Here is a 24,773-nt window from a genome sequence, read left to right on the forward strand (position 1 = left end):
TGCCCCTAACATCCTGACGTGGTTCGGTTGTCTTTCCCATCTCTGCCAAAGGCCAGGTGCTATCCAGGTTGCTCTGTCCTGGCAGAAGGCCTATTCCAACTAAGTTCCTCACACTGTTTATTCCTTTAAACCCTCACAAACCCCATGAGCTACAGGCACTATGGTTGCTTCCGTGGACAGACAAATCCTTGTGCAGGGAAGTTCAAGAATTGCCCCTGTGCACAGCTCACAGCATCAGGACACAAAGCTCCTCTCCTGAGCTGGGTACCAGCCCATCCCTGGTGTTTCCTGGCTACTTCCAACCACCAGACAAACACTCCTGCAGATTTATCTTGGCCATCCTCTAAGGCACGGTCTGTAACTTTTCCCATTTAAGATTCAGCAAAACGAGAATAATTATGAAACTTGCCTAGAGGACGGTTACCTGTGCATGACGTCAGCACTGTGTTTGTTGTTTTCATTTAGTCGCTAAGTTGTGTCTGACTCTTTGCAACCCCATGGACTGCCACATGCCAGACTTCCCTGTCCTTCACTATCTCCCGGAGTTTGCTCAAACTCATGTCCATTGAGTCAGTGATGCCATCCAACCATTTCATTCTCTGCCACCCCTTTCTCCTCCTGCCTTCAGTCTTTCTCAGCATCAGGGTTACAAGCTAATTACTTTACAACCTTGCTTTGCGTCTTCATGTTACAAACCTCCACTTTGAAAGAACGGCAACTGAGGTGATGAATGGTGTTGTATTAAATACACAAACACACACACACACTCATGGATGTTCGAAGCTGAAAACCAGAAGTCCTGGGACTAAATATAACTCATTTATTATTATATGTAACTGTCATTTTATTGAAACTTATAAATATATTATAGGGGGACGTCCCTCACACAAATGTGTCGCCTGCAATTTCATTACAGCAGGGCAGACAAAGAAATCGTTTAAAATTGCCTTCCTGTACTTTAATAGCACTGTGAACCAAGCCATATAAAGCGCATCTTTCCTGCCTTTACAACGCATAGCCCAGACCCTGAAGGTGACGGCCAGCCAACCTCCCCTTTCCCTGAGCAACAGAACTGAGCCTTGTGGAGCACCTGGCCTTCTCTAAAGAAACAGGAACTTTAAAAATATTTTCAAGCTCCAGTTTTCTTAAATTTAGGATTTATTTCATATCCTGGGAGATACAAAATACCCAGTGGCATTTTTAAAAATTTTCTTGGCCCTGCCACGAGCATGTGGGATCTTAGTTCCTCCACCAGGATGGAACCCATGCCCCCTGCATTGCAAGCTCTGACTCTTAACCCCTGGCCCACCAGGGAAGTCCCCAGTGGCATTTTTAGACCGGAGTCGTGAACTCTACTGGATGTCAGCCCCGCGGTTGTGGGGCTTCACTGACTGTCCACACAACCGCTCCCTCACCCCGTGTTGTCTGGATAACCCAGACCTTCAAGGGTAGAGTCAGAGAACTCTCTGGAGGTGTTAACATCCATCTTGTTACCAGCCTCCCACAGGTCACTTTTAAAGTCCCATTTACCAACTAGACAATAATCCTGTTTGTGACCCTTTTCTCAGAACACAATAGGTGACATAAAACAAGACAAACTTACAAAAACTTCCCAGAAAAAGAAAGAAAGATAATGCAGCTTATAGAGGCCACTCTTTTTTTTTCACATCTTCTTTCTTTTTTTTAACTGGAAGATAATTGCTTTACAACATTGTGCCAGTTGAGGCCACTCTTTACGTGAGCTGTTTCCAAAACAGAATATCATGGTCACAGTTCAGTTTCTGCTTTTCCCTGTGTAAAATATCATAATTTATCAAGTCTTGGAAAACCACACAGCCTTCCTTTTACATGTAGTATTACATATCTAGTATTGTTTTATTTCATATCATCTTAATATATAATTATTTTGAATTCTTTAAAAATGCATGCACTCTACAAGCATTTACTAAGGGCTTTGCTTCAGAAATATCCTCTTTCACTCTACCAATGTCCTGATCTTTGGATGGAAAATTATTGTTTCATGAATAATTCATAATCAAATTTCTGTGGGAAAAAATATTTTCAATGGTTATTATAATTTTTAATTTTATTTTAAAATTGTTGATCCAAAAATATAACAAATGACAAAAAATTAATGGCTGCTTAGAACAAAAAATCATCTCATCATGTCCAAAAGAAAACATGTTTTGTTCAATGTTTTCATTATCATTTTGGTGCAATTTAAATAAAATAGATGAAAGAAGCAGGCCTGAATGGAATAGCTTTGTAGAAAAGATGTATAAACAGTCTACAAGACAGTGCACTGTGATCAATGAGGACACTTAAATATACCTGCAGCCCCTCCTTTTCTTTTCCTGTCAGGTACCAGGTGGCTCAGTGGTAAAGAACCTGCCTGCCAATGCAGGAGATGTGGGTCCGATCCCTGGGTTGGGAAGATCCCCTGGAGAAGGGAACAGCTACCTACTCCAGTATTCTTGCCTGGAGAATCCCATGGACAGAGGAGCTGGGCGGGCTACAGTCCACATGGTTGAAAAGAGTTGGACACGACTTAGCAACTAAACAACAACAAAGAGATTTTTTAATGAAAAATGATGTTTTAAAAAGTTACAGCATAGCTGCTTCACTTTTCTGTACAACGGAAAATAGTACAGAATTCTAAAACAGGTATACTCCAACAAAACAATTTTTTTAAGAAAAATTAAAGAGTAAATTCAAAACTTTCACTTACCCAAACTGAATTTGCCATCACGGGGTAGGATAATTATTTTGAGCTTGTATTATTTTCAGTCATTCTGTGAAGATCTGATGACAGTGTGTATAGAGACAGAAAGAACTAGATTTATTATCCATGGCATTTTGACTAATTTGGAGCAAATCTTATTCAAAATATATAGGTACAATTTTACATTTACAGAAAATAAAGTAACTACTGCTAAAAGAAAAAAATGACACAAAAATACAAAATAGTGATGTTTTTAAAAAATTAAATGATAATGATCAACAGTAGCTATTTGTATTTTGATTTAAGAAAAAATACAAAACATTTTACATTATTTGTGTGCTTCCCTGGTAGCTCAGCTGGTAGAGAATCTGCCTGAAATGCAGGAGACCCCAGCTCAATTCCTGGGTCAGGAAGATCCGTCTGAGAAGGGATGGGCTACCCACTCCAGTACTCTTGGGCTTCCCTTGTGACTCAACTGGTAAAGAATCCGCCTGCAATGTGGGAGACCTGGGTTTGATCCCTGGGTTGGAAAGATGCCCTGGAGAAGCGAATGGCTACCCACTCCAGTATTCTGGCCTGGAGAATTCCACAGACTGTATAGTCCATGGAGTTGCAAAGAGTTGAACATGACTGAGCAACTTTCATTTTCACTGCTTTTGTTTTAGGAGATACTGTTACTTTCTGCACAGAGACTGCAGATTATAATGTAATGTAGGCAGGCAAAGACTTAAAGAGTATGTAGTGAATACAAAATTTTAATTTTTCTAAGGAATAGTATGGGTTTCACCCATTGGTGTAATTTTCACTTTCACAGCTTGTCCGGATGTCCTCTCAATGCACAAGCCATCAAGAAGGGCAAGGTCTCCGAAGAACTAATGACCATCAAGGTCAAAGCATCTGGAGGTAGGAGGACAGGGCGGGGCCACGACCCCCAAGGTTTGGCCCCCCAAGGGGCCCACATCCAAACCCTGCTCCATGCTGGAAGTGCTATTTGAACAGGCAAGAAAGATGCTTTCCTGAAATTTGAACTAATCTATAACTTTCTCTAAAAAATAATGTCTTGGTTTTTTCCTTATTTTTTAATAAGGATCTACAACAGAGAAAATCAGGCAATGATGCTGGATGAATTAGGGTACACTGGTTGAACTTTTGTCCTTCAATCTTAAAATGACAGTTTTTGTATGAGCCTGCATGTGTGTGTGTTCCTGGTGTGAGCCCTCTATCAAATTTCAAGGTCTGGGCACCCATGTTTGAATCCTGAACTTTTGTCCTACACCCAGAAAGATATTTTTATGGTGAATCCATATGGTTTAATTCAGCATCTCTGTCTCTGTTTCCCTGCATGTCTTCCCAGGGTCGACCCCCAACACAGTGGCTAAGCCATCCTCCCTACTGGAATCTTCTCATGTCCCTCTGATTCCTGAGAACTTTTCTTGAGTTCTCATCAGCATTTTCTCAGGCATGTGTTCTCTTACAAGATCATCCTGGTGCATCTGGGGAACAGAGGCAAAATCATTACTCTGTTTTATCAATTTTAGTCGATGGCATCTTTGGCACTCAGTTCTACATGAGTAGAACTGAGCAAGAGACTCTCAATTGTTGCTACTTTATTTCTCTGAAAGCATTGCTCCATCTTTTAAATCCATGTGTGACTCTTAGAAACAGTGGCTTGTTTCCAGGTTGTGCTTCCATGCACAATATGCCTCGTGCACCTCGCACATTCTCCTGTTGTAGGTGTGTAACGTTTGCCCCAGTTGTGGGCCTAGGAATAAAGTTGCTGGGCTGTGGAGCCTGTGAGGCCCAGCTTCAGTAGGTGATGCACTGTTGTTCCAGAGCAGTGACCCAGGAGGGTACCAGAGCATGAACCTCTTCACACAAGTTGTCGATTCCCACCCAGCCTGCTTCCAGGCATTGATCTTACTAAATCTAAATGCTGGTGATCACATTTATCCTGCTGAATTGTCATCTTCTGGTTTAGAGTCATCATTCTGGACTGTTGAGATGACCTTAAATCCTGCTTCCGGCTTCTGAATATCAGCTACTATTCCTAGCTTTTAAAATCTCTAAAATGCATTCATATTCCTCCTATAAAAGAATGACAGGAAGATAACCCCCGTTCATTGAGAACCTGTTGTCTGTTCAGCACATTATGTTTTTTGTGTGTGTTAATTCTCACAGCATTTTATTGAAGCACAAGGGTGTGAAGTGACCCAAATTCAAGAACAAGGGTCAGGCAGTATTCAGACTCCAAAGCCGCACTGCCCCCAGACCACATTTGCTTCTAATTAAAGTCCACAAAGAAGCCAAGCTGTGTGGGGCTCGAACCCACCTGCCAGGACTCCCCTCTTCCTCTAATAGTGGCTCAGAAGGTCCCTACATTTGGTCACTAATTAGCACAGTCCAAGTCCTCCTGTCCTGGTAGCACTGTGGACAAGAGGACTCACAGGCCTTGGATCTCAGGTCAGCCCTGTCCCTTCCCTTGGCCCCAGCCAGGTGATGTGGTCAGTGAGCCTCCTTTAGCTTCTGTGAGGCTCTGGCCTTCGTGGGGGAAGGGGTGATGACACCTGCCCCACAGGGTCCAGCCAAGTTCCAATGAGACCTTACTTGTGAACCCGTCTGGTAGCAGACCTGGGACACAGCAGAGCTACATTGAACCCTGGGGCATTTCTCACCAAGGGAGTTCATCCTGCAACTCTTTGAACCTACTTTCTTAGAATCTTGGACATGGATTTGGGTAAAAATTCAACATTTCAAGTTAAAGTCTCAACTTTCACTTGTTGTTCATTCACCAAATCGTGTCCAACTCTTCGCAACCCCATGGGCTGCAGCACAACAGGCTTCCCTGTCCCCCACTATCTCCCAGAGTTCATGTCCATTGTTCATGCCCAAGTTCATGTCCATTGCATTGGTGATGCCATCTAACCCATCTCATCCTCTGTTGCCCTCTCCTTTTGCCTTCAATCTTTCCCAGCATCAGGGTCTTTTCAATGAATTGGCTCTTTGCATCAGGTGGCCAAAGTATTGAAGCTTCAGCTTCAACATCAGTCCTTCTAATGAGTATTCAGGGTTGACCTCCTTTAAGATGACTGATTTGATCTCCTTGCAGTCCAAGGGACTCTCAAGAGTCTTTTCTAGCGCCACAGTTCAAAAGCATCAATTCTTTGGCGCTCTGCCTTCTTTACGGTCCAGCTCTCACTTAGCAAACCACAAATTAAACATAAATGGACTCAGATTTGTCAGTCTTTTTTTTCACTTTGAACTGAATTAATCTGACTTTTTACAGGTATAGAGAGTGATGAAGAAATTAGGCATTTGGATGAAGAAATAAAGGAACTCAATGAGTCCAACCTTAAAATTGAAGCTGATATGATGAAACTCCAGACACAGGTAAAAAGAAAGAAAGAGAAAAGGGGGTAAGGATGGGACAAGACCCGCCTGGTGCCCTGTCCTTCCAGAATCTGCTTCCACATTCCCAAGTTCTCTCCCTTTCAGATCACGTCCATGGAGAGCAACTTAAAGACCATCGAGGAGGAGAACAAGCTGATAGAACAGAACAATGAGAGCCTGCTGAAGGAGCTGGCGGGGCTCAGCCAGGCCCTCATCTCCAGCCTCGCTGACATCCAGCTCCCACAGATGGTCAGTCCGAGGCCGCGGCTCCCTCCCTGTGCCCCCTCAGGCTCCCTCCCAGGGCTAGGGCAGAGGGGTGGCTCGGGCAGGGGGGACCTGCTGGCCGCTCGGTCCTTCCACCCGTGTGCAGTTTCCACATGTCCGAGGGCTGTTCAGTTTGAGCCACCAGATCAGGGAGAGGGGGTGCCCCAGCACACAGAAAGCAGGAGGTGAACAAACCTGACTGTGGATCCCATCGTCACCTGGAAGGACAGGGTGGGGGAAGGGTGCCTCTGACTCTCCGGAAGAGGGGTGTGGACAAAGCGGTCTGAGGATGAAAGAGGACAATTCCCACCAGACAGCTGCCCCACCTCGACCCCTGCATCCCTTTGGTCCCAGCTCAGGGTGGTCTGGGGAAGTTTCTGGCACAAGCAGTGCCTCCCTTCCCCTGCCTGTCCTGCACCCTCTTCCGCAGACGAGGTCTCTGTGCTGAGCTAATGCACATAGTGAGGCTGAGTCCCCTCCTCAGGAGAAGGGGTGTGGCTGGGAGGGGCCTGACCCAGTAGCCAGACCTCCATCCTGTGTGGCTCCAAGCTTTTCCCAAAGTGTGGACAGTTGGTTGGTTCCCAGATGGCGCTAGTGGTAAAGAACCCGCCTGCCAATGCAGGAGACATAAGAGACGTGGGTTCGATCCCTGGGTTGGGAAGATCCCCTGGAGTAGGGAATGACAATCCATTCCACTATTCTTGCCTGGAGAATCCCATGGACAAAGGAGCCTGGTGGGCTACAGTCCATGGGGTCTCAAAGAGTCAGACATGACTGAAGGGACTTGGTACACACGCACAGACAAGTGGTCACACTCACCCCAGTAACTGAGTGAAGAGTGAGCAGACCAGCCCATCACACACTCACCCCCGCCTCCCCCTGAACTCTGACCACCACACGGGTCCCCTCACCCCTCCCCAGGCTCCAGGGTCAGAATACCACATCCCGTAGACCTGCTCCTCCTTTCCCAGCAGCCCAGGTCACGTGACTGGAGCCCCGTGTTCTGTCCTCCTTCAGGGGCCCATCAGCGAGCAGAATTTCGAGGCGTATGTCAACACGCTCACAGACATGTACAGCAACCTGGAGCGGGACTACTCGCCGGAATGCAAAGCTCTCCTGGAGAGCATCAAGCAGGCGGTCAAGGGCATCCACGTGTAGACCGCAGTGCCCCAGCCCTGGGGAGCCCTGCCAGCCTTACAGACGCACCTGGAGGGGCTCCAGGCCACCCGGGCAGGCAGTGGCCATACTGCATTTACAATTGCAACATTGCACTAATTTCCCCCCCCCCAGCTGACGTGAAAAGGAAAGAAAAACTATGATAGACTCTTTGGATGAAAAAGCAATGCAGTCAAATATTAGATCTTATTTATTTTCATATGTTTTCCTTTTATTCCTTCATTGCACTCTTTTGGGTTTTTTTTGTACAGTATATATAAAATAAATGTGACATTTTTATATTTTATTTATTTCTAATCAAAGAGTTTTTTATCTTTTAACTGCATTTTGAAGTCTGCCATATTTTTACAAGTGTGTTTATTAATTTATTTTCCAATAGAATTTAAATATTAGAGATGCTATTCTCAAATCACATGTCTGGCTGAGTTTAAAGGAGGAGACAAAAAAATATGAAGGAAAATTCTTGTCTAAGGACTGCACTGTGGTCCAGTTTAATTTTTATTGCACACTCTACCCCCCACCCCCAACCTCTTTCATGAGCTTTGTGTTTATGAACGGGCTTGGGTAAAATGCGTGGAGGGACACGAGATAAAAGGCGCTCACTCACAGGATGTGTGCCCTACAGAAGCACAGTAGACTGAAAACCAGCCTGTTTCAAATTTGTTAGCAATAATTAAATATAGCAATCAGCAAAGTATTCGACTTGGCTGCCTGGTTTCAGTTCATATCAATTATTTATTTGAAATTATTTCAAGAAACAAGCTTTTTAGCGATGCAGGTTTGTCTATTTGTTTTTCAGGTTATATCAGATAGTTGGCAGCTCTTATCCCAAGACGAGAAATAAGACTCAACGTGACTGGCCAGGCTTTCCTGCCACTTGTTGGTACAATACACAAGGGACACTATTGTAGATTTGTACTTAGCAAATGTAAACGCACCCAAATGGGAAACTGTGTAGATACCATATCCCCTGAAATAGCATTTATCTTACTGGGTTGACTGGAAAGGAATGGAAAATACAGTCACACAAGCACGAATGGTACCTGGATCTGAGTCATTGCTTTAAACACTGGCAACATTGTCTCAGCCTCCTGAGGCAAACAGACAGCTTTTGATTTGACAAAAGTCTTTCTGCAGACAGAGGAGTGCTGCAAAGTACACACACTCACACCCACAGGCACACAGACATGCTCACCGACACGAGATTGAGCCCTCGATCTCGAGTTTCTGGATGGATCAGAGGTTAGTAGTTGCTATAGGAAAGGCAATGTCTATTTCAGGGATTGTAAAGTAGTTAAGCATTGTTTCAAAAGTTTTTTTATATTTATTTTTTTTAAGAGAAAGGTATAGACAACCAGCTAAACTGCCTTTTTGCTGTGCACACATCCCAGGTGTGCGACGTGCCTCCGTGTAAATGGGCTTGATTTCTGTGCTGTAACAAAGTGTTTATTTTTCTTAGCAACATGGATGTGTATGTGGACTGGATGCCATGGCGCTCGCAGGCTGGCTGTTCTCCACTGTTGTTACTGTTGCTGCACCAGCTGAAGCGCCGTGCGCGGTAACTCCCCCACCATGACACTGGTCATTGCTCTGTATTAAGTGGGACTTCTCTTTGGTTTGGCGTTCATTGAAATCCTTGACTCTTAGTCTAGTGAAAACGAGATGTCTGTTCTTAGGTAGGAGCGGTGGGTATTTAAAAATCAACTTTAAGAAAAAAGAGCTAACGCGTGTGCTATTATAAATGGGACACCAAACGAAATTTTCTATTAAAGTTATGTATTTACAAACATTTTGCTATACAGTCCTCGATAGATGCATACAAATGAGTTCACTTATTACAAAGACAAAAGTTTAATTTGCTAAATATTTTAACGAGTTTGTTATATATTTTATTTAATTTAAAAGAAATCTCTTACCGACCTATGTATTTATTACCATAATTTACTGCAATTCAGGTTCGTTGATTTGTGTTCGCGTAGTTTGAACAGGATGGTTTTGTGAAGGATGTTTGTTTTTATTTGCCTCCTTTGTACTTGGTCTGTTTTGTAACGTGCACTGAATTTTTGTTTCTTTCCTTGATGTTAATGATTGATACTGTAAATTGGATCTTTTGTAAACAAACAAAAAAAAAGGCAATGATGTATGCATTTTTTTTAATTTGAAGTAGTTTGTATACCGTTTCTTCAAACAATTAATATTTCTTACATCAAAGCAACCGATTGTGTTCAGTGCTGTACATTTGGTGTATGGTAGGAAATAAAAATGAAAAAGAGTTTCACTGTGGTCTTTCTCGAGCTACTATATAGAGATGCTTGTGGCCAGCCCATGATAAACACTGTCCCCTGCCCCAGGAGCTCAGTGGGGGGAGGGGAGGGCACCCCTGAGCCTCTGAGTCACTCTGATTCTTTGGGGTCCATCAGCCAGTCTGCTTGGCTTGTTTTCTCACCCCAAGTTGAGAGGACTTTTTGCCAGCTGCTACGCCATCCCAGCCTGGGTTCCAGTAAATGCACATACAGAAGAGCGTCTGCCTCCGATGACAGGAAACCTTTGCTAGAAATTCGCCCGCATCTGGTGAGCAGTAAGATAGAGGCCCCACCCTCCTAATGCTGACCCTGCTTTGAGGAGTAACTCTGTGTATTCCTACAAGCCAGCTGAACTCAGATTAAAGGAAAATAGTTAATTCTTGACAGCACCTCTTTGTCTTGCATGTTTTTCCTATCTTGTTTCAAACAGCTTAATTTAATTTTCCAGTTTCTTGCTCACTTTTACACATCTCTAGGTTGGTTGCCATTTATACTCAATATAGTTTTTTTTCTAAAAAAACCCATGTCATCCTTGTATTAAAGCAAACTTGACTGAAGGGGAGTCTGGGCCCCCAGAGAACAGACAGATACTTGAGTAGACTTTTGCATCACAGAGGTTGGTACACAGCAGTTAAATATATATCAAGCTTCTTGTTTTTTTTAATATTTTTTAAAATTTTCTTATTTATTTATTTGGCTGCATCAGATCTTAGTTGGAGCAAGTGGGGGCCTTCACTGTATCACTCGGGTTCTGTGGTTTTGGCCTCTGGACTTGCTGGTTGCAGCTCCCAGACTCCAGGCGAGCCGGTTCAGTAGTTGGTGGTGTTCAGGCTTAGTTGCTCCGAGGCATGTGGGATCCTTCCGATCCAGGCATCGAACAGGTGTCCCCTGCATTGCAAAGCTGATTCTTTAACCACCGGACCACCAGGGAAGTCCCTGTAGCTCGCTTGTAATCACCAGTTGATGTATCTACGATGCACACGTGATCCATCCTATAAAGGGATCACAAGCTGCAAATCTGCTCCGCGGTTCTTAGCGCACCCCTTGCAGAGCACAGGCATCTTGCCCTCCGTGGAGTTTTACATCCACAAGCCGCATACACATCCCAGTCGATGTGGCAGAAGAGGACAAACAAGCCAGGATGGAGAGATGTTCAGATGACAGGCGTTTTATCAGAAGATGTGTATGCCAGGCCCACTCCCGGGGAGTTCAGCCTAGCAGTGGACAAGGGAGTGAGTGACAGGGACACAGCCTCCTGTGGACACAGTGAGCAAGGTACCACCCTGACTCCGATTCCCTGGAAACAAGTACTGGTTACAGATGAGCTGGCAAGTTGGAAGAAAGACATTGCAGGCAGCGTGGACAAGCATCTACAGAAGATGACAATGAGATGGTCATCCACCAAGCAGGTGTTTAAAATATCCAAAAATTAGTGAGAAGTGAGGCCATAAGAAGCAAAATGCCCAGGTAAGTGGGAAAGGGGTCATTTTACATCCATGCTAAAGAATTGTAATTTCCACACACAGACTTCAGAATACCAAAGAAAAATCTAAAGCCAAAGAAGGATCAAATCTCCATTAAAGACAATTTATTCTATCCATTCAAACAATTACACCAGGCTCCTCTGTCCATGGAATTCTCCAGGCAAGAATACTGGACTGAGTTGCCATGCCCTTCTCCAGGGGATCTTCCCAACCCATGATTGAACCCGGGTCTCCTGCATTGCAGGCAGATTCTTTACCATCTGAGCCACTAGGAAGCCCTGCAATTTCTTACCTGAAGGCAACACAATTGTGTTCAGTGCTGTACCTCTGATATTTGGTAGGAAATAAAAACTGATGATGAGTTTCGCCATGGTTGTTTTCAGATGAAAACCTTGTCACCAGCCCGTGAAAAGTCCTGGAGCCTTTAGGCAGAGAAGTAAAATTCTTCCACTGTAACTACGTTATGAGCAAAAAGAAGAGGGTAAATGAGTCTTTGATTTGCCTCCCTAGAAAATGTTTTAAAAATTGATGTCATGATACATAAATATTTCGCTAATCTTCTTAAAACTCATGTTTTCTACGTCTCTTTCCACGCACCACATTCATTTTATTGTGATTTGGGAGCAATACCCTGCTATTTCCTGTCATGATTGAGCAGTTGATTACAACACAAGCAGATTTAATTGGTTAATCACTGTCGACACTGTCAGACCACATCACTGATGCCCATATAGTCATGTCCTGAAATCCTCAAGCACATTTATGGAGTAAACATCCCGAGTCCCAAAGACACTGATGAGGAAACTGTTGCTCAGGAAAGTGGGTAAGTTGTCCAAGACCAGAAAACCAGGAAAAGGTACAGTCAGATTGGACCACTTTCCGCTGTTTTTAATATCTCAGCCATGGGGCTCTGTCTACTCACCTGTTAGCTGTTGTCTCAACTGGAAGAAAGAAAACAAGAATTAGTCAAGATTATGACATCTGTTGGTATTCACTCATTTCTTTCAGGTCTAAAACTAAGAATGGGATTTTAGGGCCAGCTCTAATAAATACTGCTATGTGGTTTTCTAAAGTTGAATATTTAAAAAAAAAAAGATTTGTCAGGCCCAGACACCTGTGTGCTAAGTTGCTTCAGTAGTATCCGACTCTGCAATCCTATGGACTGCAGCAAGCCAGGCTCCTCTATCCATGCAATTCTCCAGGCAAGAACACTGGAGTGGGTGCCATTTCCTTCTCCATGGGATCTTCCCAACCCAGGATCAAACCGGCATCTCTTATATCTCCTGCATTGGCAGGGGGCTTCTTTACCACTAGCACCACCTGGGAACCCCAGATTTGTGGACTTTCCCTAAATCCTCACGGGACAACAGCATCTCCTGGTGTCCTGAGGTCCTGAATTTGTCCTTGTCGCTTCCTAGACACAACGCATGGAAAGGTTTCCGTCAGCATTGTAGGACTTGGAGAGTCAGTAATTTGCCTCACAAGCCAGAGGCAAGTCCAGGGTCAGGATTCAACCCAGTTCTGACCACCAGAGATGCCCCTGTCCCTCCTGTAGGCCATCAACAGCATCCAGCCAATCCCCTACTTTCCAGCCCATGTCCCAACAGCCTGAGGGGAGAAGAGGTCAGTGTCACCACCAATCTGGATAAAGTTGTTCAAAGAAGCATCATTTTTGCGTTTCAGCCACACCCCTGTGATGTATTTTTCTTGTACAGACCCATCATGCAAATCTGACACCCTAATCATTAACTTGACAAATTGGGATTGAAAATCTTCATACAGATTATAATTGCCCCCAAATAAGGAAAATATAAATGACTTATATTTGCTGTTGTTTTTAAGGCAAAACAACATAATTATTGAGTTGGGTTCAAAGCTGCCTTGTGTAGGATTGACAGCTTCGCATTGGCCTCCAATGAGTAAAGGACACTTTGTGCCGACCTTTACCAGTAATTAAATATGTAGAAGCATAAAGAGAATGGACATTTCCCTGCTCTAAGAAACATCTGCTGTTTCAGAGTTTTCCACTCAAATATGTATTATCATATATAAATGCAGCTATTTTCCTTCCGTGACCGATTACCTTATTCAGTCTGGAATGAAATCCAGGACTGAGTGTGCAAGGAGATAGTTTAGATGTTTGGAAGGAAGAATGGCACTTTGGGGACAGACATTAACAGTGCTTGTGAGAGATCAAACATCTATCCATCGGAAATCGCTGTGAACATTTCTCGCCAAGACTAGTGTCCTTGAATTTCAGAAATAAGGCTTGAGGGGACTTCCCTGCTGGTTCTGTGATTGGGAATCCACTTGCCAATTCAGGGGACACATGTTCAATCCCTCATCTGGGAAGATCCCACATGCCAGGGGGCAACTCCACCCGTTTGCCACATCTATGGAGCCCGTGCACCCTAGAGCCCACGCTCCACAACTAGAGAGTAGCCCCTGCTCACCTCAACCAAAGAAAGCTACACCCAACAACAAAGACCCAGGGCAACCAAAAGAAATGAATAAATAAACAAATAACGCCCTCGGACCAGAGAGGAAGAAGCTTCCACACCCAGTGCTAGCTGTGCTGTGCTCTGATGCACCCAGACCATCAGTGTCTCCCTGACTCCAGGAAATCCTTGTCCAGGAAGAAAGTGTTTCAGCATCTTCAGTATTTGTCAGCTGCTTCTCAACTATACACATATTGCATTGGGAAGGACTCGCCATGCTCTCGTTGGAAACACTCCTTCTCAGAACAACTGACACCCCAGAATGACTGTTCATGCTTGAAGATGCCCTCTGTCTCCCCTGATTCACCAGGAGCATCTCTTTCAAACCCACTAAGACCCTGTGCAGCCAAATAAATAAATGAAAATAAATATTTTAACAAAAAATTAATGAAGGGTGAATGCAAATTCCTTATGGACAACATGTGTGCATGCTAAGTCAATTCAGTCTTGTCTGACTCTGTGCAACACCATGGACTGTAGCCCACCAGGCTCCTCTGTCCGTGGAATTCTCAGGCAAAAATACTGGAGTAGGTAGCCCTTTCCTTCTCCATGGGGTCTTCCCGATTCAAGGATCGAACCCTGGTCTCCGGTATCTCCAGCATTGGCAGGCAAATTCTTTATCACTGAGCCACTGGGGAACATGCGGAAGCTAATTCCCTGGCCTGAACAAGCAGAGTTTGACTGGTTCCCACGAGTACTGCCAAATGCCCAGGACAATTTAAAAAGGTGTGTGTGCATGCGTGCACACACATGTGTCTGTTTTAACATTTATTCAGTGTTGAATATTCACCAGGGGTTTCCCAAGTGCTTTGCATACACGATTTAACTCTGACTACAATTCTGAGAGCTATGAATGATTGCAATCATTGCACACTCTAAAGAGAAGTCACCCAGGAGATGAGTCATGGGAGCTCAGCTGAGGCCCGCTGTCCATGGGCCCCTTCCCAGCCTGGAGACTGTGCTCATCAACACCCCTCACCCACCTGCCCCTTTTGTCCCTCGCCTGCTCCCCGTGCAGGAGCAGCTGGCTCAAGTCCCGGCTAGTGCCACAGGGTGACACAAAAACATACTGCAAATAACAGCTTGAATAAAATAGAGTTTCAAAATTAGTTTTCATTTTATTATACTTATTTTTTTTAATGTAACTGCTAGAAAATGTGAGGTCTGCATGTGGCTCTCACTGCATATCTCCTGGACGTCATCATCAGACCATTTCTTCTGTGAGGAGCCAGAAGAGTATTCAAGAAGAAAAACCATGAGTGTGTTTCTGCAGCTGAGAAGTCACAATGCTTTTTTCCTCCCTTTTCTGTTTTTTTGAGGGAGAAATTGCCAAATTATGAAAACATCCGAGACCTATTATAAATTTTATGTGCTCAGGCAAGAAAGCAAAGCAGCTAATCGCACCATTAAATCTATAAATGTATTGAATGTGTTCGCACAACCTGAAAATTTACTCATTTCAGCTTTTTTTTTTTAACAATTACCAATCCCCACAACCAAATTCTGTTTTAAAAAATCACTATAGACCTTGAAATAATTTTTTGAGTACATATCTGCTTACAAGGCTGAACTGGAAGCTTAGGGAACCAATCTGAAATTAGAGAACCCAAAAAATATCCAGTAGACTTCTTTTCCTTTAAACAACAGTGACCATTTGTAGGGGAGCAATTTGAATTTATTTTTTTAATTTTTATATTTATTTGGAGGATAATTGCTTTATAAAGTTGTGTTGGTTAATGCCATACATCAATGTGAATCAGCCATAATACATACATCCCCTCCCTCTTGATCCTCCCTCCCCTACCCCACCCCATCCCACCCCTCTAGGTTGTCACAGAGTACAGCACTGAGTTCCCTGTGTTAGACAGCAACTTCCCATTAGCTACTTTACATACGGTAATGCATATGTTTTAGCGCTACTCTCTCACTTCGTCCCCCTCTCTTCGTCCCCCTCTATGTCCGAAAATCTGTTCTGTGTGTCTGTGTCTCTTTTCCTTCCCTACAAATAGGTTCATCGGTACCATTATCTAGATTCCATATATATACGTTATTATAGATATTTGTTTTTCTCTTTCTGACTTATAGCACTCTGTATAACAGGCTCTAGGTTCATCCACTTCACTAGAACTGACTTAAATTCATTCATTTTTATAGCTGAGTAATAGTCCATTGTATATATGTACCATATCTTCTTTACCCATTTTTAGTCAATGGACATCTAGGTTGCTTCCTTGTCCTGGCCATTGTAAATAGTGCTGCAATGAACATTGAGGTACATGTGTTTTTTTCAATTATTGTTATCTCAGGGTATATGCCCAAGAGTGGGATTGCTGGGTCATATGGTAGTTCTATTGCTAGTTTTTAAAAGAAACCTTCACACTGTTCTCCATAACAGCTGTATCAATTTACATTCCCACCAACAGTGCAGGAGGGTTCCCTTTTCTCTACACCCTCTTCAGCATTTATTGTTTGCAGATTTTTTGATGATGGCCATTCTGATCAGTGTGAGATGATAACTCTTGGTGGTTTGATTTGCATTTCAAATCTGAGTTCATTGTTTCCACTGCAGGAGGACCTCTGATCCTAAAGGGAAGGTGAAGGTGGCACTTCTTGGCTTAGGTAACTCTTTCTGAGCAAGGGCCTGATTGGGTAAGGTGTGAGGTGTAATCACGTACAGTGGCCCCTAGTTAAGAGGGGACAGCTTTGGAGGGAGTGTTGGAGAGTAAACGGAAGTTGAAGCTGACCGATCCAATGTCCTTGTAAATGGATTTGGGGGAAGTTCCTGAAACCAACAAGGTAGTTATTTGCAGCTTCATCTTCTGGACGGCAGTGTCTGGATTAGTAAAGCCATGTGCACAGAGACACTGCAGTAGGAAGGCCGTGGTGATTCATATGACAAAAGTGGAGAGTGGGGTCTGCTCTCCAGGGTAAATTTAGACTTCCCTGTGGACTAAAGGAGCCCTGAGGCCCTGGAGCTGCTAGAATCGGCTTCAGGGAAGGTGTGGGGACCAGGTGGCCAGAGTCAACGAGAGTTCCTGGGTGTGGGGACATGGCACGTTCTCAGAACACAGCAGGAGCACCCCAGTGACAATGGCTTCAAACTGAACACCATGAAATGGGCAGATCAGAAAGCACACCGCTCCCTCGCCCTTGGCACACATGAGCCCTGAGTGCAGTGAAACTGATGAGCAGAGGGCTGGGGCAGAATCTGTGGGAGGTGCGCCTAATGAAAACCAGAGCCACCAAATGCTGGACCTGTGTGACTTCAGGACATGTCCCTCCATGAGGCAGGCCACTGTGTTTTTATTTTACCAAAGGTTGCCCAAAGTTAAACACCTTGTCCACGAGCACCCAGCTGGCGAGTAGAATGGTTAGAATTTACACTCAGGTCTGTCTGACTCTGAACACCATGGTTCTCCCACCTCATTACGCTGAACCTAATCTTTGATTGAGAAAAATCTCAGATCTGGGTAGGGGGTGAAGTACATGATGGGGACTGGCGTGGGCAGATGCCAAGGCTCTTGCAAAGCTGAGCAGATGGTGAGGTTCTGAGCAAAGGCGACCGTGCAGGAAACTGGGAGGAGACCAAGTTCAAGGAAACATTTCAGAGAGTAGAATGAAGATCAAGTACATTCCAGAGTGCTTTCAGAGACATGCACACCCAAGGAATGGATTAGGTACTTATTCCCAGCTTCCCAGATAGCGTCCAAGTTAATGCTGAAGCCTCGGTGTCTGAATGTCAGGTGTTTGTCACTGTAATACCTTTGAAGCACTGAAACTAGTAAGAAATGAAAATTCTCACCATTATTTCTAGGCCCATATTCAATCCAAATATCTAGAGCTTTTTGCCAGAGCCACAAAATAATCACTATTATCTTAATGACTTATAATTATGTTAGGATTTTCTAATTTAATAGATAAAGAGTCATTGTGTTAGATTTCGATCATCTGAACATAACAGTAAAACCCTAGTACAAGTGATGTGTGCTCAATCCAAGGATGTGTGCTCAGTCACGTCTGTCTCTTTGCAACCCCATGGACTGTAGCCCACCAGGCTCCTCTGTCCATGGGATTCTCCAGGCAAGAATACTGGAGTGGGTTGCCATTTCCTCCTCTGGCAATCTTTCTGACCCGTGGATTTAACTCCCATCTGCTGTGTCTCCTGCATTGGCAGGCGGGTTCTTTACCACTGAGCCATTTGTACTGGGAATCCCAGTACAAATGATAGAAAGGGTTTTTTTGTCTTGCTTTCTTTTTTCAAGAAGGTAGATGGCAGACAATTCAATGTGGCTCTAGTTTCATGAATCTTTCTGAGCTATCATCCTATCATTAGGTTCCATCCTCAGGGTCATCACGTGAGCCAGGATGGCTACTAGCGCTCCAACCATCTCACCTGCATTCTAGACTAACAGAAGAATGAAAAGAATGAAAAAAGAGCAAAAATTGAGCCACAAATCTTGGCAGGTCTCTTTAACTGTTCATCCCACACACCACATACAACACTTGTACTTTACTTTCATTGACCAGAATTAGTCACATGGACTTAACTAACACTAGAGGAAGTTTTTTTATTTTGGATAATAGCACATATAGCCAAGGGCCTTCCCTGGTGGCTCAACAGTAAAGAAAACACCAGTAACGCAGGAGAGGCAGGTTTGATCCCTGGGTCAAGAAGATCCCCTGGAGAAGGGAATGGCTGCCCACTCCAGTATTCTTGCCTGGAGAATCCCATGGACAGCAGCTGTAGTCCATGGGGTCACAAAGAGTCGGAAATGACTGAGCCCACACACATGTGTAGCCAAGAGTTGGAATTTGAGTTCTGTCACTCAGTGAAAAGAAGAGAATGGATGTTGAGGTAGGTATCTCTCATTTTCCACCTCTGAGCCCACTTGATGTAGAAACATCACCTGTGACTCATTTATCCAGGGCAGAATTGGATGCAAGAATTCTTCAAATAATAGCACTCCTCTGACAACAATTTTAAAAATCATTATTTTGAAAATACTTTGAATTTATTGATTTTTATAATTCTGATAAGTCTTTTTTCTTCCTGAAAAATGGACATTTGAAATTATTGGACACTCTTTAAAAGGACTGCATATGTCCAAAGTTTATATGCATTTATGGCTATAACTAAATTTGAGGGAGCTAAGAAGTGCAGTTCCTAAAAGACTCCAATCCTGAAATGCCCACAGACAGCCCAGTGGCAGGACAGTCACCCTCCCCTCTCCACCCTGAAAAATCCTACTTAACAGGCAAATCAGTGGGGGTTTTTTTTTCCCCCAAAACCAGTAAAATTATTATTCATAAGAGTGAAAACAGTAGGTGAAATATTTGGTATAGAGCTAAAAACATCTGCATCTGTATGAATAGTTTTTTTTTTTTTTTAACTTTGCATCTAGAGGTTTTGGCACTAAGTAGGCAGAGCCTGAAAAATATTACCGCCTGACTCACGTTCGATAATGTTACACAGATTTAGAGAAACAAATTGGCCAAGACACAGTTTTTCAGAACCGCTCTGCAATAATGGAATGCTAATTTCTCCGCTGCAATTACACTTGGATCTGGCCCCACACAATGAGTGAATCAACTTTTCAATAGCCTTTTTTAGCCTGTTCCTGTGGCTGAATTACACACATTTCCCACGATGCGTTCGGTTCCAAAACCATTTCCTATCATCACGCACATCTTCTTCCTGAATGTCCCCACAGGATTCTGAGGCTGTTTCTGTACTTGATCCATCCGGCACCTGACTTGTTACTCTTTGGGAGAAGGGCTGGTTTATAGGACCTACGGTGGGGTTGGGGCTCACTGAAAGGGAGAGAGGGTTTACATGGATCTCACGGACCATGAAAACTTTCAACAACTTGTTTTAGTTTGTTTTTCTTCCATCTCTTCTGCACTCATGATACTCTTCCAGTCAAACCTACACAATATTCAATTTGAAGATAGTGCAATTTATTCTCTGATTGAATTTGGTCAAAAACTCTGCTTAGTTGATTTAGAATCAATTCACCTGCAGCCTCTATTTTGTAGACCTGGAAAATTTTCTCATTTTAATAATGTCCTTTGTGTGTGTGTATCAGTCCCTCAGTTGTGTCCGACTTTTTGTGACCCCATGGTTTGTAGCCTGGCAGGCTCCTGGGTCCATGGGATTCTCTAAGCAAGAATACTGGAATGAGTTGCCATATCCTCCTCCAGGACACGTTCCCAATCTAGGGATTGAACCCAGGTCTCCTGCATTGCAGGCAGATTCTTTACCATGTGAGCCACCAGGGAAGTCTTTTAATAGTCCCTAAAATATCTGAAGGCTTTTTCTGAAAATGCTGGTAGTAGGGACATGACTGGAGTTCCAGCGGTTGGGACACTGCACTTCCACTGTTGGGATGGCTTGGCACCGCAGAGCTGGTCCATGCTGAAGCCAGGGGGTTGGGCCTTTGGGACCCACCACCAACCTCCAAGGAGTCCTGAGACCCCGCAGCCCATGGAGGGCATGGCCAGGCCCAGGGTGCTCCCTTCAGTGGGGGGCACACATCTCCCAGAAGCTGGGGAGGGGGTGTCGGTGCTTTGGCCTGAGTGCACCCCCAGCCCTTCACTTCTAGGCAGTAATAGTTGAGCTGGGACTTGAAGGATGGACAGAATCACAGAGAGGAGATGCGAGATGGATACCTGTAAGCAGGAGCCGGCAGGAGACAAGGAAGAGACACATGAAGTGCAGGATGGAGCCCAGGATGGGGGGCCAATATTGATGGTCAGATCTGACTAGCACAGAAGGTGATACAGAGGCATCACCTGGAGGACAGCTACATAAACAAGAGCAGATGAGAGCAGGGCAAGGAAGACTTGGAATGCAGAGGTAGTTGGGTCCACAGGACGCAGTCACAACACGTGGCCAACGTGTTGAGGGAAGTGAGATATGAGCAGCTAATGGTATTTAACCTATAAGGTGTGTTTTACTTAACTGTCTTTCACAAGGTAAAATAGTTCGAGGCAGCATTATTTACAAGTATTATAAATGTCCTCAAGTTCTAGCTTCAGTGTTAATTTGAATATTAGAGGAAATTGTGATTTAATTCAAGTCTCTGCCCCATAATCTACAGGCTTTCTAGCACCTTCTCTAAACCCAATAGGATCTAGGAGGGTCTGTGCTCTTCTGGGGGCCTTTCACTGTAACAATTCCTGCCTCCATGATCCAGTCCCCACCCCCAAGCCTTGCAGCTACTGGCCCTGGTCCCTGTAGCTCCATCCAACTGTGAACACAGGCCATGACTCAGAGAATTTGCTGAGCTCACCTGAGGTCACAGCTTTGACGCAAATCAAAGCTGGGTCCTCCTGCCCCCAGGCCTCCACATTCCATCTTCATAGAAAAGATTCAAGGGTAGGAGGTGGCTGGGGGGTGGTGGATGGAGAGGAAGATTCACCTGGTACTCAGTAGAGATTTTACTGAGCTTCAGTGTTTAATATATCTGTATTTTAATTTTATCGAAGTATAGTTGATTTACAATGTTGTATTAGTTTCTGCTGTATAGGAAAGTGAATCAGTTATACATATATATACATTATTTTTCATATTCCTTTCCATTATGGTTTATCACAAGATAATGACTATAGTGCCCTGTGTAATACGATAGGATCTTGTTGTTCATCCATCCTAAATATACCAGTTTGCATCTGCTAACCCCACTCTCCCAATCCATCCTTCCCTCTCCTCCCCTTCCCTTTGGCAACCACATGTCTGTTCTCTGCGTCTGTAAGTCCGTTTCTAACATATCTTATAAAGAAGATAATATAATGTATAAAATATGCTCATTACTAAGGCTAGTGATTACAAAAGAATCTTGAGCAAAATCCTTTCACTGATTCACATTGTATGTCTTTTTAAAATATATATGAAACTTCATATATCTTTATGAGTCAAGTTAGCAACAGTCGGGTAAGGAATATAATGTTGTAAATGCTTACAATTTCGTTACTAATTCATAAACTATTCATTTCATTTAAAAAGTCAGAGTAATAAACAGATACGATTTCGACTACATAAGCTACAGTAATAGATGCATTCTCTCCTGGCTCCGTGGAAAAGCTAGGAGAAATACAAAGCATGTGTTTAATATTCACTGGAAATAGCTCAGCTTTATTATATTTCATGAAGGACACAGGAACAAAGTCTCCGGCACATTTATTTTGTCTGACCTCTAGTGGAAACAACAGCAATGCTGTTTGTTATTATTTAATATTGGGCTGTATTTTTTCTTGCAAATTATTCTTCACTGACATACAAATACATTAGCAAGTCAACACAGACAAAATTGCACTGAAAATTAGGAAATACAAACAAATATTGAAAAGAGATTTTGTGAAATGTTAATCTTTAAATGAACACATCATCAGTGACCATTTCCTGGTAGCAACTTCTTTCTCCCAGTATTTCTCCAATAATTTTCCTACCATATATACACACATACATTTTTACAAAAATGATATCACTGGAGAGATGAGGGGGGAAACCGTATCAGTTAAAGCTATTCTGATAAGCTACTCTGAATGAAAAAAACCCCGTAATTTTATCCAGAACATTACTATCAGTACTTGTGTGCTTCCTGCTGTTCTCAGCAAACATGCCAGTTGGAGGTGAATCTTGTTTGTAATTACAGACGCCAGTCTCCTTCATCAGAGCAGAATGAAGGGGCGGTGAGTTAAAGAAGGAGACCTGCAGTGCAGAGGAACATTTTAAACTGCATTTCCTGAAACAGTGAGAACTAGCTAGAAGCAAAGAGACACCTGGAGCAGAAAAAAGGGTGTCCCAGGGCGATGCCTGAGGGCACAGATTCCAGGAACCTCGTGCCCTGGACTCAGCTGTGCCTCCGCAAGGAGGAGCGGGCGGGCTGCCTTTTCCTAATTCACCCTCTTCCAGGGGCTTCTGAGTCTGTTGTTCACTCAAGAGAAGTTGACATCCTCACCTCGGCGTCAGAGCAAGCGTGTGTAGAGAGGACAGAGCAGTGAGGACCCTGATGTCTATGAGAAGGAGGGACAAGTCTACCCGAAAGGTGAGGATGCAGTCGAATCACCAGACGGGAGGCAGGACCCCAGAATCAGGGTAGCAGACGGCTAAGCAGAAAGCACGTGATGAACAGCATTGAGTGGAGCAATTGGTGATAACTGCTGATATTGGTGATAATGGAAACCCAGGGCTTCTCCATGGCTCCCTGGGCAAAGAATCCACCTGTAATGCAGGAGCTGAGGGTTCAATCCCCAGGTGAGGAAGATCCCTTGGAGGAGGAAATGGCAATCCACTCTAGTATTTTTTCCTGGGAAATCCTATGGACAGAGGAGCCTGGCAGGCTACAGTCCATGGGGTCACAAAGAGTTGTATATGACTGAGCAGGAGCATGGAATGGAAACTCATCCTCTCCAGAAGGCTACCTGCAGGCCAGTGGGAACTTGACAAAGAACTAGATCTGCAAGACGAAAGGGAGTGGGTCATGGGGGAGGGTGGGGGAAAACTGTCCTTCGTTTTGTTTCTCATGGAAAGGTCTTAAACATGATTATAGGCCCATAGGAAGGAGCTGGTGAGAGGCACAGATACTATCTATAAAGAAATGTGCTTAGGGACTTCCCTCATGGTACAGTGGTTAAGACTTCACCTTAAATGTAGGAGGTGCAGGTTTGATCCCTGGTCAGGGAATTAAGATCCCATATGCCCTGTGTCTGAAAAGCCAAAACATAAGACAGAAGCAATACTGTAACAAATTCAATACAGACTTTTAAAATGGTCCACATCCAAAAAAAAAACTTAAAAAAGAAATGTGTTTAAATGACAGTTCTGAGATAATTTTTTAACCTCTTTCATCTTCTTTCGATTCTATATCTTACATTCCTCACAATCACCCTCATAATATTACTATCCTGTATCAATGAAGCTTCTGATCTATTCATTCGTGTTTATGACCATCATTAGTATAATTTCTGGTTAACAGCATCTCATTGGGATAATTTTATGCTATTGGAAATATTATTTGAAACTTACAGATATTTCAGGCAACATAGATTTTCTCTTTTTGAATAAAACCTGTAGAAACTACCCAGATTTTTCAAATTCATTGTTCTTGTCAAAAATATTGTTTAAGTCATCCTGTGAGCTTTGGAAAATCTCTCTGTGAAAAAATTTCTACTTAAAATCACTCCCTTGGCCACGTAAAAAGACGGGTTCAATTTCAAGACATTCTAACAGAAGAGCATTAGAGCTAAACACTGAAATCTGCTCAGTACCAGCCTTCTCACTGCTAGGTATTGAACCAGGAGACGTGAAAGCATATGTCCATGAAAATTTTTGTACATGAGTGTTCCAAACCAAAAACAACCCAAATGTCCAGCAACAGATGAGTGGATGAACAAATTGTGACCTATTCATGTAATAGAATACTCCTCAGCCATAAAAGGGAGTGAGGTGCTGATACTTCATACGGTGAGTGAAAGAAGCCAGACCAAAAAAAAGAAAAAGACAAATTCCATTTATACAAAATTCCAGAACGTGAAAACTATTCTAGTGCCAGAAAGTAGATCACTGGTGTCAAGGATACAATGCACTGGACAATGAAAGATATGATTTCATTCAGCTTATTGCAAAAGGAAGAATGTTGTTTGGGTTGATTTCGATAAGAATATGCAGTCCCTAGTGGCTGAGATGGTAAAGAATCTGCCTGCAATGCAGGAGATCCAGGTTTGATCCCTGGATTGGGAAGATGCCCTGGAGAAGGAAATGGCTACCCACTCCAGTATTCTTGCCTAGAGAATTTCAAGGACAGAGGAGCCTGTTGGGCTATAAGAATACAGTTTTTGAGAACACTGAGAGTATCAAAAGTTACATTTCTTTCATTTCAGGAACTTTTACAAATATTTGACTTATATGGGTGCAATCAGAGCATAGTTCCTTTAAGAG

The 24,773-nt window shown here is 43.5% G+C and overlaps 1 protein-coding gene across 4 annotated transcripts in view; it reads left to right on the top strand.

The window, feature by feature from the left end:
- Nucleotides 1-9,824, top strand: part of LOC145509345 (suppression of tumorigenicity 18 protein-like) — a 230,319-nt gene extending 220,495 nt beyond the window's left edge. For all 4 annotated transcript variants that reach the window (XM_081497961.1, XM_081497960.1, XM_081497959.1 and 1 more), the window contains 4 exons: nucleotides 3,537-3,625; nucleotides 6,006-6,109; nucleotides 6,215-6,358; nucleotides 7,391-9,824. In XM_081497961.1, the coding sequence (XP_081354087.1) occupies nucleotides 3,537-3,625; nucleotides 6,006-6,109; nucleotides 6,215-6,358; nucleotides 7,391-7,531 (478 nt within the window). In that variant the 3' untranslated portion in view covers nucleotides 7,532-9,824. The remainder of the gene's footprint in view (nucleotides 1-3,536; nucleotides 3,626-6,005; nucleotides 6,110-6,214; nucleotides 6,359-7,390) is intronic.
- Nucleotides 9,825-24,773: the final 14,949 nt, after the last annotated feature.

This window comes from Giraffa tippelskirchi, chromosome 6 (genome assembly GCF_054371585.1).
Source record: "Giraffa tippelskirchi isolate mGirTip1 chromosome 6, T2T-mGirTip1v1.2.pri, whole genome shotgun sequence".
In the NCBI taxonomy this organism is placed as follows: domain Eukaryota; kingdom Metazoa; phylum Chordata; class Mammalia; order Artiodactyla; family Giraffidae; genus Giraffa; species Giraffa tippelskirchi.